Genomic DNA, 13,464 nt, shown 5'->3' on the forward strand with positions numbered 1-13,464 from the left:
TTTCTTGCACTTTGTGGGGAGGGAGGCAGGAATCAGAAGTCTGATCTGCAGTATCAACTCCCACTCAAACTGGTTCAACTAGCTGTGGTAGAACTTGGCCAGGAGCCTAAAGAATCAATGATAGTCATCTAAAGATCATCCACCCTTCCAGTTGGTACTTGGAGTTCCCCAGCCCTGCCATGCGTATGTTTTCAGTTCATTTCTGGTGCCCTCCCAAAGCCTCCAAAGAGCATTAAATCCTATTAAAATCTTCCACTTTTGTATTGTAATAATACTTCAGCATTGAGCATTCATACTTCAGCCTCTGTCCTAGGGCCTCAGCATTAAAAGGTAAATAAACCATGATTCTTCCTCTCGAGTGTTCACAATCCCACGTGGATGCATGAGTCCATTATAGTCAGTTAAATATTAGGTGAAGATGTCCATTTAAGGCTATTTTCTGAAAGTCAAAGTTGTAGCAGGATTAACATTTAAATCCGGGGACAATTCTAATTATAGTGTTCTGCCTAAATGTATAATCTCAAGTTATGCCTTTAGAATTTTCTTAGAAACCGCTGAGTCCCAGCTGCTCCACTTCCGATCCAGCTCCCTGCTTCTGTGCCTGGAAAAGCAGCAGAGGATGGCCCTTTGCAACCTTGTGGGAGATCTAGAAGAAGCTCCTGGCTCCTGGCTCCTGGCTTCGGCCTGGCCCAGCCCTGGCTGTTATAGTCATTTGGTGAATGAACCAGCAGATTGAAGATCTATTTCTCTCTCTCCCTCTCTCTCTCTCTCTTACTCTGCCTTTCAAATAAATAAATTAAAAAACTGGTACTTGCACAAAAAATAGACATGTAGACCAATGGAACAGAATAGAAACCCCAGAAATTGGTTTGTGCAACTACAACCCACTAATTTTTTTTAAGATTTATTTATTTATATGAAAGGCAGAGTTACAGAGAGGCAGAGGCAGAGAGAGAGAAGTCTTCCATCTGCTGGTTCACTCTCCAAATGGCCCCAATGGCCGGAACTGCGCTGATCCAAAGCCAGGAGCCAGGATCCAAAGCTTCTTCCAGGTCTCCCACAAGGGTGCTGGGGGCCCAAGAATTTGGGCCATCCTCCACTGTTTTCTCAGGCCATAGCGGAGAGCTGGATTGGAAGTGGAGTAGCTGGGACTTGAACTGGCGCCCATATGGGATGCCGATGTTGCCGGCGGCAGCTTTACCTGCTACGCCACAAGTGTCAGCCTCTCTATTGAATTCTTAATGTCTATTATAATAGGTTTAATTACACAGAGCTCTTTTATGTTCTCTGACTTGTTTGCTGGTTGCACTGTCTTCCCATCATCCCCTTACATCACTTCCTCCCCACATACTACTGATTTGAAGTTTTCCACTCTCTGCTTAGTCTGTTTCCTCCAAATTGCTTTTTTCTGTTTTACTCTCATCTGAGATTTTTTCCCCCAGATATCTTTTTGTTTTTACACCTTTAAAAGTAAGGGACAGGGTTCAGAGTTTGGCACAGTGGCTGAGTTGCTGTCTGGGACGTCTACATCGTGTATCAGAGTGCCTTGTTAGAATCCCAGCTCCTCTGCATAGGACTCAGCTTCCTGCTAATGCAGACCCTGGGAGGCAGCAGGTGATGGCTTTAGTGGCTGGGTCCCTGCCACCCACACGGGAAACCCAGCCTGAGTTCCAGTCTGCTGGCTTCGGCCTGGCCCAGCCCTGGCTGTAGTGGGCATTTGGAGAGTTAGCCAGTAGATGGGAGCACTCTCTCTGTCTCTCTCTGTCTTTCAAATAAAATGGAAATAAATGTTCTTAAAAATTAAAAGGAAGGGACAAAAGGGATGATCAGAAGTCTGCTCCCTTTGGTTCTATGATGTGCTATGTAGTGCGAGGCTTGATTGTCTAGAAAGAGCAGTCTCTTTATAACAACCTCAGTTAGTTGGGATGCTCAGGGAATAGTTTTCTGGTAAGCCAGAAAACCCCTTTTTTTCTATTTCAATGCTGGTTGAGAACCATTCTAAATTACAACAATACACTTTCTTGTTTGGACACAGTATACTGGATATAATTTAACTCTTTTTTGATTTGGGGTCATGATTTCTAAACATCAGGGATCTTGGGATTATGTATATCGATGGTTTAGGCAACAGGGCTGGATGCAGCGCTTCAGATGAAGCAGGCATATTCCCTGGAACTCTCCTTTTTCAATAAATTTTTCCATAGGAAAAAAAAAAGAAGAAGAAGAAGAAGTCTGCTCCCAGGAGTGATGCCTGGTGACCTGATTGGACTGTCTTACAGCACAGTTCTCCTCCCAGCTGACTTCAGTTCACTTTAGATCTTTCTTCTTGAACTGGGCAGAGTGCCCTCCACCCCGGGGAATCGCTTTTCATGCAAAGGCCCAGCTGCCAGCATCGAGGTTGAACACAGAGGGACAGGAGCTGAGGGGCCTTGCCTCTGGTATGCACATACTCTTACTCCGCTTGTCATCGGCTCAGCACCGCACTATCATGGATGCCAGGAGTCCCCCAGCCTGGGTGCTCTCTCCTTGATCCGAGCCAGAGAATGAATAACCCATCTTTCGCGTGGACTAGAGAGGCAGTCACTCCAACATCGGGAGTGTGGGAGAGAATCTGGGATCAGGCGAATTCATACACAGATGTTGGATCCAACCTCATTTCCTCATCCCAACACTCCCAACATGCCCAGAGGTACTTGGGGCTCCAATTTCTGAGCCTTTGGGGGACTAGGCTTTCCCCCACTGTTGGCTTAAATGTCTTTTTTAAATTTTCAGGTCTGCCAAATCATTTACAACTTGTACGCATGGCTTTCAGCTTTCTGGTCAACTTTCCCACTCACCCTGTCCTTGTGGGTTTGGGCTTTTTAAAGTGCCTTTATTCCTGGGGAATATACTTCACTCAGTGATTTGGAAGAGAGCAAAGGTGGATTAGTATGGTTTTATGACTACCTCCACTCAAAGTCCAGGTCATAGACTCTAAATTTTAGAGATCATACCATGAACATAAGTACAATCCTTCAGTAAATGTATACATAATTTTATTTGAATTGCTATGAGCTGAAACTGCACACTACACATAACTAAATAAGGTGAGGCCATCCAGTTGCAACAACCCATCCAGGCCAGGTAACAGGATCTTTTTCTGTAGGGGCTCAAAGGACATTCTTAGTTTAATGTAAATTGATGACACTTGATAAGGTAAGGACTGTTTTATGCCAGGGATTGGCTAACTTTTTATGGAAAGTACTTATTTTAGGCATTGCCAGCAACATAGTCTCGGTCATAACTTACTGCACTCTCCTGTTGTAGAGAAAAAGCAGCCACACACAATACATCAACAAGTGAGCGTGACTGGGTTCTGATAAAGCATCATTTACAAAAATAGGCAGTGGGCCAGAATTCGCCTGTGGACCATTGTTTACTGGCTTCTGTTTCAGAACAAACAGTATCAGTGATTAAAATAACCAAAGCATATTTTTTTTACTAAGCTATTACATGATCAAATAACAGAATATTTTTTGGAATTTTGTCATTTTGTAAATATTCTGAGACTGGATCATTCACTATACTTCTTCCTAGAGTTGCAACATCTTAATAATTGAGATATGTGTATAATCTAGCTGGGTTTGAACATTATGAGTTACATAAAATTACTGTTGACTTTCTTTTCAGAGTTTTTTTCATTCACTGCTCACAACATCCACACAATTAAGTTGTTATTCATTGGGCACCTACTATAGGCAGGACATTGTTCTCACACTGAGAATTTAGAATGAATTAGACAAAGTCCAGCTCTTGTTGATCAAATGACCAAATCTATTAAGCTCACAATTTTCACTGAACTATGGCTTTCCTTCAAGACCTTAAAGTATATTCTTTGTGTCATCTCCTTTATCAGATGTCTTAGTAATCGAATCTTCATCCAACTCTGATATTAAGTTGCTCAATCTGTTTCCATCCCTAACGGACCTCCCAACACACAGTTTTAGTCACACATTTATGATCTGTGCTTTTATGTTAACACATTCTGTGGCCCTGAGGCTTAGATAATCAGGGACATCAGGGACCCATGGCATTTAGTATATTTGCTGTGAGCTCTGATGACTTCTCCCATTTTTATTTTGCAACAAGTTAAGAACTTTAAGCTTATGTTGCAGGGCTGTTAGTATTCTAGATATTCCTGTATGATGGTGCATAGACTCTGATAAAGCAATAAGCCAGTCACTCCTCTTCTACCCTAAATGACCCATCTGAACCCTGTCGCTCCCCCTCTTCATGGAGGAACGACACAGGACCCTGCGCTGTTCTTTCGTCTGCTCGGCCCTCCCCGGGTTTGCTGCTGGTTCTTCCCGGGTTGGCTACTGTCCCTTCCACCTCCGTGGAAGGGCGGTTCCCCCTGGCCACTTTCCCCACTTCCGCAGGGGAGCGGCACACCGCCAGCCGGCTCTCTCGGGGGCTGCACAGGTGTTCCCTCAGATGTTCCCCTTAGATGTTCCTGGTGCATGCCGTCTCTCTCCTCCTTTATAGTCCTCCTCCGCCAATCCCAATTCGGCTGCCCACACGCCGAGTACGCTGCTCTCCTCCAATCAGGAGCAAGTCCTACAGTTTATTGGCTGAACTGGAGGCAGCTGTGTAGAAGCTGTTTTCTCCCTTCTCAGCGCCATATTGTGGGAGAGCAGATGCATAGAATAAGTCTTAATTCCAGTAACTTAGTCTAGTCCGGGTTGCTCCCCACAGATCCCCCTTTCTTTTTATTTTTTGGCGTTGATACGCGCCTGTCTTCGGTGTCCCGCGGCACACACTCTGCTCTACTTGCTAGAGTTGCCCGCAGGTTCTTACAAGCCCTATAAATCAGGCAAACCGAATCCGGGTCCTCTCTTCGCCATGTTGTGAGGAGGTTTTTAGGCGCTGATGCGTGCCTGTTTTCGGTGACCTGCGGCTCATACTCTGGTCGAGCTGCCTGCTGGTGCTTACCGCCTTACTAATCAGGCAGACCGAATCCAAGCTCTCTCATTGCTGTGTTGTGGGGAGGCCTTATTGATGTTAATTCGTGCCTGTCTTCGGTGACCTGCGGCGCGTAAGCTGCTAGCCGCCCGCAGGTGCTCACCGCCTTCCTAATCAGGCAGACCGAATCCAAGCTCTCTCATTGCTGTGTTGTGGGGAGGCCTTTCTATTTCTCTATTTCTCTATCTCCGGGCATTCCTATTTCTCCCATTTTACTTCTATCTTCCAGCATTCCTATTTCTCTCATTTTACTTCTAAAACTTCTGTTTCTCTTATCCCCGCGGCTTCCCGGCGCCCGCCCCGAGGCTGCTTCTCGGCAGCTTTCCGGCTCTGAGCCGCTTCAGCCCGCGCCTCTCTCATCTGCGCGGCTTCGCACTAGCCCAGCGTTCCCTATCTACTTGAGCCCCGCACGCTCTGTCTGCGCGCGGCAGCCTCCGCGAGTCACACAGCGTAGCTTACGTCTCCGCCACTAGCATTCAATCTAAGTTCCCCGGGCTAACCTGGCGAATTCAACCCAGCTCACGTCTCCGCCCCACGATTTGGCTTCCCGTCCTTTGCTCCCCGGGCTAATCAGACAGATCCCAACCGGGCTTACGTTTCCGCTTCTGGTTTTAACTTTTCGCCCCCTATTCCCGGGCTAACTTGAGAATTCCAAAGTGGCTTTCGTTTCCGCCTCGGCCTGCCCCCCGCGGCTTCAATTTCCCTAACATTTTTCTCTACCCGGTATATTTCCCCAAGCTTTCCTCCAACAATACTCCTCCCTCATTTCTCCTGGCCTCTCCCCACAGTCCACATCCGAGTCTGTTTGTTCTAGCTTTCACTTTCGCTTTCGACCTTAGAGATTTCTCCCAGCTTCCCCCCGTAGTCCGTATCTGAGTCTATGCCTAGGCTTTCAATAGCTCCTTCCGGCACCTTTTTCGTCCGGCTTTTCCCTAGGCTGTTTGCTAGTCTCTTTCTCCGATATTTTCCACTTCTTCCCGTTTCTTCCCTCCTAAGTTTCATATCCGTCCTAAGTTTCCTATCCGTCCTAGGTTTCCTGTCCGAGTCACGGCACCATTATGTCGCTCCCCCTCTTCATGGAGGAACGACACAGGACCCTGCGCTGTTCTTTCGTCTGCTCGGCCCTCCCCGGGTTTGCTGCTGGTTCTTCCCGGGTTGGCTACTGTCCCTTCCACCTCCGTGGAAGGGCGGTTCCCCCTGGCCACTTTCCCCACTTCCGCAGGGGAGCGGCACACCGCCAGCCGGCTCTCTCGGGGGCTGCACAGGTGTTCCCTCAGATGTTCCCCTTAGATGTTCCTGGTGCATGCCGTCTCTCTCCTCCTTTATAGTCCTCCTCCGCCAATCCCAACTCGGCTGCCCACACGCCGAGTACGCTGCTCTCCTCCAATCAGGAGCAAGTCCTACAGTTTATTGGCTGAACTGGAGGCAGCTGTGTAGAAGCTGTTTTCTTCTCTCCCAGCGCCATATTGTGGGAGAGCAGATGCATAGAATAAGTCTTAATTCCAGTAACTTAGTCTAGTCCGGGTTGCTCCCCACAAACCCAATTCCAGGGATCCAGGTGCAGCTATCTTGGGAGTTATTGGGAGGAAAGGGGCCAAGCCAGGGCTCTCTATTAAAAGGCACCATCTAAAAGGCAACTAGAGACCACAGCCACTTCCAGCCCAAATACAGTTTGAGCTGAACTTAGGCGTGATCCTGGAACCTGTATAAAAGCCAAGAACTAGGCGCCGAGTTCTAGTCCCGGTTGCTCCTCTTCCAGTCCAGTTCTCTGCTGTGGCCCGGGAAGGCAGTGGAGGATGGCCCAAGTGCTTGGGCCCTGCACCCGCGTGGGAGACCAGGAAGAAGCACCTGGCTCCTGCCTTCAGATAGGCGCAGTGCTGGCTGTAGCGGCCATTTGGGGAATGAACCAACGGAAGGAAGACCTGTCTCTCTCTCTCACTGTCTATAACTCTGTCAAAAAAAAAAAAGCCAAGAACTTCCCAGAGATCCCAGGACTCCCAGGATTTGCTCATGGTCCTGCTTCTCTCCTTTGGGTAGTCCCTTTGGCTTATAAAGTACATTGTGCTGTCCAAACTGTTTTCACTAACGGTAACTCAAACTTGCCAGTTCTGATATATAAGGAGATGAGATTATCATCCACATTTGGCAGGTGGAGAAACTGAGGCTTGATGAGGTAGTTCAGCCTGCTAATACAATTAGGTGGCAGAGCCTATCCTTAAACTCAGGTCTTTTCTCCTTGTCAGTGATTCAGCCTCTCCTCTCCCGCCAAGGATAAGCAAAGTGACTTCTTTAACTATGCCATGTTCCTTGGGTGGTCTTCTGTCTCAACTCTCAAGGGAGCTTAAGAAAACATCCCGGAGGCCAGGGGAGTGGAAGAAACAGAATGAAAGGACAAAAAGCAAGCAGTTGAATGCTGTATATGTTTAAAAACCCAAGTTATGTGAGAGACCTTTTGAAAAGTTGATACAAAATAATAAAGTTAGAAGAAGTCCGTTGACATCAGTTCATAAAGTGAGGGCAAGAGGACCAGCAGCAGGACAAGTCAATGGCAAGACCGATGACAATGGGAGCAGAGTGGGGACTGCCCTCACCCCAAGGCCCAAGGCCGGAGACCTAAAACCAGGAAGTATCAGAGGACTTGGGGCCAGAGGCCTCAAACAACTTTGGTGAAAGCAGGGAGAATTCAAGAACAGCTCCGGAACCCTGCAGAGGCAGGGAAGGGGGTTGACATCCAGCCATGTCACTGGGGGCTAAGTATGTTCATCATTACACCTGTTTATGATCATACTGCTCCAGGGTGGTCTGGCCTGAGAAACTTGGGTTACACAGACTTGATAAGCACCCAGCTTCTAATCTCCAGAAATCTGCACTAGAGTGGGGAGAGAAACACAAACACAGCTAGTTACACAACTGTGTGATAGATTGTGTGTCTGTGCAAGATACTATGAGGGGAACCCATTTTTAAGTTACTTTTGATAAATCACACTGCTAATACTACTGAATTCCCACTGTTATACCAAAATTTCAGCGAAGTCTGTAACAGCAAAAATTATATGTAGGAGTCCTTTGGGAGAAAAACTGAGGGAAAAAGGCTTGTTTATGCCCTGTTCCCCGGTAGCCGGGAAACAGAAAAGAATCATATTGTCTTGAGAACTGAGATGTGAATGAGACTTAGAGTTGAGCAAGGGACAAAACGTGGAGCCAGGGGCCATCAGAAGTGGCACATGCCCTCAGTGATGTCAAGAGCATCGGTGGGCGTCTCTCCATCATGGGATGAGGGTAAGTCTAGTTCAGTTTCATTTCAAAGCACAGGGTGATTGCCAGGTGATTCTTGGGTCACACTCACTTAAGCTAGTTTATACTCTTAAGGTAGTTTATACTTCTCCCTTAGTTTTCCAAAGCTGAGGTTACGTTTTGCTGTGTTCATGTCTCTCTTTGCACCTCCCACCTCTAAATTCCTTCCAATCTCTATTTTTTTCTTTAGCATACAATGTATATTGGAAGCATATTAAAGGACACAATGTTTTATGACTTGAATAATGGTGTTTATTTCCATTAACTACACTTAAATATGGAACATCAGACAGTAGTTCACTAACTAGGAAACTACAAGCTGGACAGAAAGTCCGTGTGGCTCATACAAATCAAACTCTGCATAAGAATGAGACTCGTTCACAAGAGAGCTGCAATTAGCAGACACTCAGAGATTGTGCGGTTTGCCTCGTGAGCTCTGGCACCTGTCATTCCCTGACAAGCCAATCTTGCTCACTCAATCAAAGAAGGGTTCTTTAGGCCCCCTCCACTCCATTACTTTGTGTGCAGAGACATCTGCAGTGAGAAGACCAATCTTCCACTCGACACCCGCTAAAGACATCTGGAGAGCACTATGTAAAATAGATTTTTTTTCCCCTAACACCTGGGGAAACAATGGCAGCAGCTCAGCAAAGCAGTGTGCTGTTTAAAATGACAGCGCGGGGACCTGGAATCAGAGTTGCATCAGGGATTTTCTTGGCTTTGGAGTCCCCGGACAGCCCTTTTCTCCTTTGGAAAGCGGCAATGCCTTGCACACGCGTGTTTTCCACTTGCACATGTTCTGGTGTGAAAGGGGCATCTGTCCTCACAGCTGTTGCAAAAGAAAAGGAGGATGACAGTTCAGAATCGAGGGCTGAATCCAGAGGAGTGACTGTTCTCATCTGATTAAATTTTCCTAGGAATTTTTCCGGATATGTTTTTAAAATGTCCATATAAAATCCTGAATTGTTATCTCACGTGGATTTGAAATCTCTTAAAAACCCAATCGTAACCTCTGAGGGTTCTATTCATCAACAAACTTCCTGCTATATAAATCCAATGGCATCTTCTTCATCAAGGAAGAATACACAAATACATGTGAACATAGACCTAGACAGCAGAATGCTGATCTGAAAATGCCCCTCCCCAAAATAATTATTTAAATCTCATCAGTTTAGGTTTTGCCTAAGAGCTATAATAGCAGGTAGGAGTTTCTGAATTTTTAATCATCATTCTATATACTCTCACTTATCTGTTTTACTATCCCAAAGAGGCCGGAGCACTGAGGAAAAAATAGCTAAATAATGAATCTCACTGATCAGCATGGCATTTCCGTTAAATGTCAACGAGCCAAGTTCTAGGGAAAGCGAGACAGCCACTCGCCTGCAGGTGTCTGGGTGAAATCTCTTGTGCTTCTGGCAGCAGCTCTCCAGACTCTCTTTGCACTCAAAGCAGCTGCAGTTTTCCGGGTGCTGGATGAGGTCTCTGGGACACAGGGTCTTACAGACGCACTCACAACGCTCTTCATCGAACTGCATGTGTGGCCCGCAGAGAGCAGATTCCTGGAGAGGAGAGTGATCTAAATGGAAACCAAAACGTGCTGTTACCCAGATAGCCATGGCCTAGACGATATGCTCGCTGATGCTGACTGGAGATTCTACATCAAGCTAGAATAATAGGGATTCATTCAATCTTTCCAATAATTTTTGCCCCTATTTTTTTTCATGGAGTGAAAGAGATTCACCTCTGACTTTACAGTACAAACACAGAATTTGTTTGGTTTTCTTAGGTTTCTGATTTTGAAAAGTCACAAGCTGAATATTTTGGATAGTTTTTTAAGAGATTTTTCAGGATGCTAACTTGTTGAAAATGCAAAATTCCTGGGGCCAGCCCTGTGGCACAGTGGGTTAACGCCCTGGCCTGAAGCGCCAGTATCCCATATGGGCACCGGTTCTAGTCCTGGCTGCTCCTCTTCCAGTCCAGCTCTCTGCTATGGCCTGGGAAAGCAGTGGAAGATGGCCCAAGTTCTTGGGCCCCTGCATCCACATGGGAGACCTGGAGGAAGCTCCTGGCTCCTGGCTTCGGATCGGCGCAGCTCCGACTGTTGCGGCCATCCTGGGGGGTGAACCAGAGGATGGAAGACTCTCTCTCTCTCTTTCTCTCTGCCTCTCTGTAACTCTGTCTTTCAAATAAATCTTAAAAAAAAAAAAAGAAAAATGCAAACCTCCACTACCAAGTGTTAATAAAATACAGGATATCTAAGGATTAGGAGTCTAGTCCTCTCATTTTTTAGCAGATTAAAAGGAGGAAGCAACAGAAGCAATGGTGTTGCAGAATACATCTCAGACCCAGGGCGGCAGCAGAAGACTGAGGTAGTTGGGTCCCTGTCACCCATGTGGGTGACCCAGACTGAGTTCTGAGCTTATGGCTTTTGCCTGGCCTACCCCTGGTAGTTATGGGCATTCGGGGCATGGACCAGCAGATGGAAGTTCCCTGTCTCTGTGTCTGTGTCTCTCTTCTTTTCAAATAAATACATTTTTAAAACATGCAACAATGACAATGAACTTTGATTCCACAGACATCTACTAGAAGATACTTTCCCCTCAAGTGGAGAGTCTGAGAGGTTTTTGACACACCTAGCTCACAGAGACCTCTTCCAGAAGGTATACAAAACAATTGGATAGCTACAACTGCATGCCCAATTCTGGTGAGCAAATTAAAACTCAGTGAAAAAAAAAAGGCGGGGGGGAACAGGAACTTTGGAAGTCCTTGATTATGCTGCCATGTTTAGTTCCCCTCCCAGACCTGTCTGTCTCCCAGTCTGCCTGACTTAGGGAACGGCAGCACTAGCCGCCTAGACTCGCCCGCTGTATTAACTCTGATCACCGTGGCCACTGCATTGCGCTTCCTGGAGCTGGAGTTTGTTCCTTCCAGCACCACTGCTACGCCACAACTCAGCCAGTGCCTGGTACTGCTGTAGATGGCTGTCACTCTGCTCACCACTGCAAGTTTGAGGACTCCCATCTATTCCCCACACGATTTCCAGCTGCAGACCTAACGTCACTCACCTACTTTAAGCGCTGTAACTGTCCCTTCTCGCAATAAAAGCAATCTTGCCACCAGCATGTGCAAGACTCTCATGAGCTGGACTCAGTGACCTGCCAGGCTCCTCTCCCAGCCTCCCTTGCCTGTGTCTCCTATCCTATTTCCCATTCGTACCCACTCACAACACTTTGTTTCCCTAATAGGCCAGGGCATCTCAACACGCGCCACTGACCTTGGCCTTCTTTTGGTCAGTCATCCTTTTCTCCCAAATCTTTCCCACCCTCTCAAGTTCACCTAAGTGCCCATGGGTTACATCTCTCTGTTATGCCCCCGTTTCCTCCCCATTAAGTAAAACAGCCTGAAGGGTAGGAACTGGGTCTTGTTGCTCTAGCATAAAACAGACACTCAATACATATTTGTTGGATTTATTTGATATAATAAAGGGGTCCTGAAGCAGGCTGGTGTGTGGAGACTCGAAGACATTGGGTTAAACTGTGCATGTGATGAAACATAACGACAGCTCCATATCAAAATTCAGTCTCTTACTTTTAACTGCTCCATAACTGGTGATGCCTGAAGAATTCTGTGGACTGAGTGCTAGAAGGCTAGACCTTGGGAGACACCATTCTGAATTTTGTGAAGAGGAAAGAGGTGAGCTGAGTAAGCCATGCACCGGTGAGGCAGATGAGACTAGGTTGTTAAAGGACAGTTGAGGGGCCGGCGCTGTGGCACAGCGGATTAAAGCCCCAGCCTACAGCACCGGCATCCCATATGGGCACCAGCTGGAGTCCCAGCTGCTCCACTTCTGATCCAACTCCCTGCTAATGTGCCTGGATACAAAGCAGAGGATGGCCCACATCAGGCCCCTGCATCCACACAGGAGACCTGGAAGAATGGCTTCGTATTGGTTCAGCTCCAGCTGTTTCGGCCATTTGAGGAGTGAACCAGCAGATGGAAGATGGAAATTGCCCCCCCCCACCTCTGTCTTTCAAATAAAGTAAATCTTAAAAAAAGCATAGTTGAGAAATGCTTAAAATATTTACACTGACCACTAGGTGGCAGCAGAGATTCACTCAGCATGCTTCAGACAGGATGCCCCCTGGTACAGCTCCTGGCAGGGTGAGGTGAGGGTGGGGGCTCAGAGAAACACAGAATCCAAGGTGCCTGTTGAGCTTCAGCATGCTAGTGGCAGAGGCTATCCTCACATCCTTTAAAAGGAACAGAGACTGGATGCAGGCGAACTGGACGAGGCAGCGAGTAGCCGAGGGTGAGACCCCGAAGTGTTAGATGTTGATTTCCACCCCAGGGAGGTTGAGGACACGTTACCCACATGATCCGTCTTCAGCTTTGTTCTATTATCATTTTTATCAATAGAATGATAGGATTTTTCAAAATAGACTCTTGAAATTGTGACTCTTGAGAAAGGAAGAGATGGACCTATTAAATACTTGAAAATACAGACCACTTCAATTTTTTCTGTTTTGTATTGTGTGTGTTTCAACAGTTTATAACAAGATTTGAATCTAACAAGATCCAATTAAATTGGACTTAGATTCGCTAACCCAAATGCATTCATCTGGGAAAGAGAAGTTGTCATAGAAAAGACAATTGGGTCTACAGCCACATACATGAGAGTGATTGCTATTGAACAGTAAGCTCAGTACATGCCATTAGTTTGTCAGGGCCCCAGGAGAAATGAATGTGAACTTAGCCCGGTTAGGGAGTTCTAGGAGATGAAAATCAGGAGTGACCATCACCCAGTCTACCTGTTCTTTTGCAAAAATGTTGCCAGTTTCCTTCCCTGCCTGGGTCAACCCTTGCTCTTCTAGGCTCCTGGGATTGTGTTCAAATGCTAATAGGCACTCTCACTCTCTTGCGTGAACCAGTTGAGTGGTCTCCCTTCCTCCTCAGCATCACAGCTAAGCTCTGGCTCAAAGCTCACCAGATTTTTCTGCTGTGCCTGTGAGCTCCCCGCCCCTACCCCACAACCCCCAGTTTCCTCTCACACTAGCCAGCCCCATCTGTGTGAACTAACTGTGTGAACTTGAAGGTTCCCTCATACCCAGGGCTACACTTTCATGAAACACTGAGAGGGAAGCAGAGAAAACATTAGGTAGTGGACTGTTG

The 13,464-nt window shown here is 46.8% G+C and overlaps 1 protein-coding gene across 2 annotated transcripts in view; it reads right to left on the minus strand.

Moving 5' to 3' along the window:
• Positions 1 to 8,524: 8,524 nt before the first annotated feature.
• VEGFD (vascular endothelial growth factor D) overlaps positions 8,525 to 13,464 on the minus strand; it is a 35,633-nt gene continuing 30,693 nt past the window's right edge. For both annotated transcript variants that reach the window (XM_002719824.5, XM_070067264.1), the window contains exons 6-7: positions 9,676 to 9,871; positions 8,525 to 9,124 (exon numbers count right to left, since the gene is read on the minus strand). In XM_002719824.5, the coding sequence (XP_002719870.1) occupies positions 8,998 to 9,124; positions 9,676 to 9,871 (323 nt within the window). In that variant the 3' untranslated portion in view covers positions 8,525 to 8,997. The remainder of the gene's footprint in view (positions 9,125 to 9,675; positions 9,872 to 13,464) is intronic.

The sequence above is a fragment of the Oryctolagus cuniculus genome, chromosome X (genome assembly GCF_964237555.1).
Source record: "Oryctolagus cuniculus chromosome X, mOryCun1.1, whole genome shotgun sequence".
Classification (NCBI taxonomy): Eukaryota; Metazoa; Chordata; class Mammalia; order Lagomorpha; family Leporidae; genus Oryctolagus; species Oryctolagus cuniculus.